General features: G+C 51.3%; 1 protein-coding gene across 2 annotated transcripts; it reads left to right on the top strand.

Annotated features, from left to right (window-relative positions):
* Positions 1-252: 252 nt before the first annotated feature.
* On the top strand, positions 253-3,847 carry LOC103883486. 2 transcript variants are annotated; one of them, XR_004184516.1, is made up of 2 exons: positions 253-2,109; positions 3,383-3,847. XR_004184516.1 is itself a non-coding variant. In XM_017957583.3 (2 exons), the coding sequence occupies exons 1-2, from the start codon at positions 2,626-2,628 to the stop codon at positions 3,786-3,788; spliced, it is 441 nt and encodes a 146-aa protein (XP_017813072.2). In that variant the 5' UTR covers positions 2,127-2,625; the 3' UTR covers positions 3,789-3,847. The 2 variants fall into 2 exon arrangements, 1 of the variants encoding a protein (XP_017813072.2); XM_017957583.3 differs by lacking the exon at positions 253-2,109 and adding an exon at positions 2,127-2,660.
* Positions 3,848-5,243: the final 1,396 nt, after the last annotated feature.

The following is a 5,243-nucleotide window of genomic DNA, read 5'->3' as shown; positions in this document are numbered from 1 at the left end:
AAGCTTGAGTGCTGGCAGCAATGCAGCTTCTAGTCCTTGCTTAAAAAAATTTTTTTTTGAGATAGGGTCTCACTGTCTCACCCAGGCTGGAGTGCAATGGTGTAATCACAGCTCATTGCAGCCTCAAGATCCTGGGCTCAGGTGATCCTCCCACCTCAACTTCCCCGGTAGCTGGTAGCTGAGACTACAGACACATGGCCAGCTAGTTTTTTGCTTTTTTTTTTTTTTTTTTGTAGAGATGGGGTTTCGCCATGTTGCCCAGGCTGGTCTCAAACTCCTGGGCTCAAGAGGTTCACCCATCTCAGCCTCCCAAAATGCTGAGATTACAGGTGTGAGCCACTGTACCCCACCTTCTAGTGCTTTCTTTAGGGGTGTCCCCCTTGGTGTACTGAGGGCGGCAGAGCACCTTCCTCTGTTGTGGCCAGAAGGGTTGGACCAGGTGACCCTTTTAGCATGAATGGTCTTTGGTTTTGTTCGGAGGGAGCTGGGGGCAGAACAAGAAGCTTTCCACTGGGCTCAAGAAACCTGCCTTGGCGTCTTCCTCCACCAGCTCCTAGGCGTGATACTGAGGCCTGGGAGGCAGCCCAGGCAACGTCTTGCCTCCCCGCACAGCTTTGCTGCTGAAATCTAAGTGACTCTACCCCAGCTGCTTGCTCTGAGCTGGCCGAATGTCTGGTCAACAAAGAGCGTTTGTGCTGTCCTGTTGACTGTAGCCTATAGTAAGATTGAAACCACAGCAGAACTGTGCACACCTCTGCTGGCCAAATCAGAGATGCTTTTTGCTTCTAATGTGACTCAACTACTCTCCAAACCTGAAGCCATCACTCTTTGTCCTACCCCTCCTCCCTACTCCAATCAGTTACGTTCGGCACCTGCAGGGTTTCCGCTCATGCATAGCTAGCTGATTCCTGGAGGGCAAAAACCATGTCTTTACAGTGAACTAAAAATATCAAGAGATGCACTTACCTCCCCGCACAGAGGGGGGTCACCAGGGAGACCTGAACTAGGATGGCTCAACTGGAGCCTCTCACTGTTTGGCCCAGTGGGTCTCCGTTTTTCTGCCCAGCTGCTGGACAGCCTGAAACATGCCTGCCTTTCCTTACTGTGGCCGGTTCCTGGATTTTAAAATTGGACATGATTGAAATAAGGTCTGTCTGGGTGTGCATGTTACACACAAGTTGTTTCCCTGTTCATGTTTTGTCCTATAAAAGGCAGCCAACCCTGTGTGTTCTTTCTGGTCTTCTTATTTAAAAAAAAAAAATTGTAACTAAATTTTTTGATGGAAAAGGAACATGTGCCAATAGAGGGGAAAGGCAGCCAGGATAAAAGGGTCTGCAGTGACCGGTGGCTGTTCTCCATGTCCCAGCCCCAAGGACCCTTCCTCAGCACCAACTCCTGGGAGTCTAAAAATGAGCGTGTTATTTCAGGTACTTTTCTAGGAAGAAAGAAGGGCTTTGTCCTGCCTGCTTTGGGGCTGTCGTCACCAAGTCAGTGAGATGGAATTGAGGAAAACCCAAGGTGGCTCAGCTGCCACAGGGGCTCCTGCCACGATTGCGTGGATGCTGACGAGTGGGCTGGGGGCATGGAGGGGTGGGGTTGGCCCAGGTGGCAGCTCACATTGTTATGGTGGCTTGGAAAATGTCCCCACCACCCCAGCAACAAGGCAGCACACAGTCTGAACAAAGCCAGCCTCTTGCCAGATGGCATTTTTGCTATTTTAACCCCAGGGCCTTGCAGAGCCAGTACGCTGGGGCTTCGGTGAGGTGGCCAAGGCCTTCCAGGAGGCTCAGGTGTTGAGCCATAAAGCCCTGGACGTGCTTCATGCATGACGGCCTCGGTCAGCACAGTGGCAGGCCTGCTGGACTGCGGGGACTGGCCACAGGGTTGCTGCGTGAGACCAAAGCCTTTATTCTGATTCCGTCCCTGGTCGGGACCGAGATAAGAAGTTCAATTCATGTGTGAAGTATTTTTTTTTTTAACCTGTGTAGCTGGAGACTGGCTTGTCCTCTTCTGGATGGAGGCTTTGAATGGACCCCAGGACCATGGACCCCAGGGACCCCCCTGCCCCACCCCCACCACACTGGGACAAGGTGTCAGTGGCCACTCCAGGTTGGTGATTGGTGATTAAGGAACTGAGAGCATTTTCCTCCCTCCCTCTACCATTTCTGTCTCTGTTTTTTTTTTTATTGTTGGTGTTTTTAAATTTTTTATCAAAGGCAGAACAGCAATGGTATCGCCACACAGGAAACACCACGCCTTTGTGACCACATGAGACGCAACGTCTTCATCATGGATGAGGAAGGGAACCAGGTCTGGAATTCTGGCTCAGAGTAGATGCATCTTAATGGAAGAAGAATTAGTCAATTCTGTTTCCGTGGTTTACTCTTCCTGTCTCCTGCAGATGAATTCATTAGTTTAATTAATGAGAGCCTTTTGCCTTCCTCTGCAGTGTTGCCCATGGAAATAGTGGATGATCATGGCTCCCTATTATGAAGTGTGGAGAGCATTGTTTGATTAGGACCAGAACCCTTTTAACCCCCAGAAAATAGCTTCTAGGTAAGGGACTGGACACTCACACACGATGAAGACGTGAGTGTCTGGTGTTCTTCCCTCTCATTAGGCAGCATGCCCTTCTCTTCCTGCCTTTGCAACAGCTCTAGGTAGGACCACACGGTACAAGTGCCTCGTGTGTGATTTCTGCTTCCCTTGCAGGAAGTCATAAATGTTGGCTGACTGGCAAATGCTTGTGGGAGGTCCCCATGGTGTGGGGAAGGGGGAGACTCAGCTTAACCACAGACAAAGGTGTGCATGGGAGGCGAGGAGGAGGAGCTGGGAGCTAGGGCTTGGAGGCAGTCGGTGATCTTTCCCAGTCTGTGATCCTCGGTGTCGGAAGACTATGTAATCCCTCAGGACAGGCAAATGGGATAACTGGATGGATGCTGCGGAAGTGTGAACTCAAGAAGGTAGAGAGAAAGCCACAACACATCAGCGTAGCAGGGAGGTTAAGGGCATTGCCTTAGAGTCAGGCAGTGCTGGGTGTGGAAGCCCCTCCACCACTTACCATCTGTGTGACTTTGCCCACGTTGTTGTTTGGGGACCTGAGTTTCCTCATCGGTGACCAAGGTGTTGTAAGGGTTAAGGAAAATGGTGCATGAAGATGGCCTAACACAGTGCCTGGGGTATGCTAAGTGTTTACTGTGTGGGAGCTGTTAGTGGTGCTACTGGTAGGAATCAAGTGACCAGCCAGCCAGAGTTAGACCTCAGGGCCGCCACCTGCCAGGAGGCAGAGGAGACAGCTATTTGTTCATCCTTTTTTCGTTTTGTATGCTCCTCATTGTGTTCCAAGGTTGCCTACATGAGACCTCTCTTGGACTCCTTTCAGGGAAGCTTCATTGCTCAGTGCCCGAAGACCCTTGTTAAAAACCCTGGTTGTCCCTGAGGTGGTCACCACAACATGGCCACATCAACAGCATCCCTCACAGGACTCCCAGACCACACACACCAGAAGGGTCTGCCCGGGAAGCCTGAGCAGAGTGATGGAGCAGGGGACGGGAAGTGAGGCTGGCGGAAGTGAGCAAGGACCACAGTGTCACTGCGGATGCCACACTGCAGAGTGGAGCTTGACGGGTAAGATCGTGGGGGCTGCTGCAGGCACCAAGCAGGAGGGTGGGGTGAGCCCATCTGAGTTTGGAGACATGACTCTGGCGGCAGGGACTGGATGCTGGGGCCGCAGGCAGAAAGACCATGGCTGCCGTTATCCGGGGGGGAGACACTTTTTCAAAAATTAGTATTCTGTATTTTATTATTTATTTATGTTTCAATAACTTTTGGGGTGGTACAGGTGGCTTTTTTTTTTTTTTTTGGAGATAAGAGTTTCGCTCTTGTTGCCCAGGCTGGAGTGCAATGATGTGATCTCAGCTCACTGCAACCTCTGCCTCCCGGGTTCAAGTGATTCTCCTGCCTCAGCCTCCCAAGTGGCTAGGATTACAGGCGACCGCCACCACACCTGGCTAATTTTTTGTACTTTTAGTAGAGATGAGGTTTCACCACGTTGGCCAGGCTGGTCTTGAACTCCTGACCTCAGGTGATCCACCTGCCTCGGCCTCCCAAAGTGTTGGGATTACAGGCATGAGCCACTGTGCCCCGCCCTTCAAGTGACTTTTTGTTACATGGATAAATTATATAGTAGTTTATTCTGAGATTTGTGCTCCCATCACCCGAGTAGTGTACATTGTACCTAATGTGTACTTTTTATCCCTACCCCCCTTGCACCCTCCCCCTTCTGAGTCCCCAAAGTCCATTATATCATTTTTAGGCCTTTGTGTCCTTACAGCTTAGCTCCCACTTATAAGTGAGAACATATGATACTTGGTTTTTCACTCCTGTGTTGCTTCACTTAGCATAATGGCCTCCAGCTCCATCCAAGTTGTGGAACGTTCTATGATACCCTGCTGCTTTTTAGAAAACCTGCGCCAGGGGCTTGGGACAGATCTGAGCTATAGCCATAGACAGGGAGTCATCTGAAGCCACATGCGTGGAGGAGATCACTTAGCACCTGTGGAGAGTGAGCCAGGGAGCGCTTCCCGAGTCAAACTTGCCCTTCAGATTAACAGGTTAAGTAGCCACATCCATGGAGCATCCTGAAACCTGCGATGCGTAGGGGACAACGCACTGTGTTGCAGACATCACCCCCAACATCACCCCAGGGTGTTTTGCGCAAGGGCAGGGGGAGGCAGAAGGATGTCAGATAACCTGATTGATGGCGGCTTCGGGATGAGGCCCCACAAAGGCACTTGGGAGGGTAGGTCCCAGGGCCACCCAGCTCTCCAGGAGGGTGGTGCATGGCAGGGAGGGACTGCAGGGAGAGATGGCAGATTTGTGGTGACCTGAAGGAGAGGAATCTAAACTGTTCGAGAGACAGACCTCAGGAGGACTTGCTTTAAAGCTAACTCTTTCTTAACGACTAAGTTGAATGTTTTAAAAATTTCGGCCGGACACGGTGGCTCATGCCTGTAATCCCAGCACTTTGGGAGGCCGAGGTGGGCAAATCACGAGGTCAGGAGATCGAGACCATCCTGGCTAACATGGTGAAACCCCATCTCTACTAAAAGATACCAAAAATTAGCCGGGCGTGGTGTCGGGCGCCTGTAGTCTCAGCTACCTGAGAGGCTGAGGCAGGAGAATGGCGTGAACCCGGGAGGCGGAGCTTGCAGTGAGTGGAGATCGCACCACTGCTCTCCAGC

The sequence above is a fragment of the Papio anubis genome, chromosome 6, assembly GCF_008728515.1.
Source record: "Papio anubis isolate 15944 chromosome 6, Panubis1.0, whole genome shotgun sequence".
Taxonomy (NCBI): domain Eukaryota; kingdom Metazoa; phylum Chordata; class Mammalia; order Primates; family Cercopithecidae; genus Papio; species Papio anubis.
The sequence above is the reverse complement of the archived record's forward strand: the minus strand, read 5'-3'. Positions and strand labels throughout refer to the sequence as shown.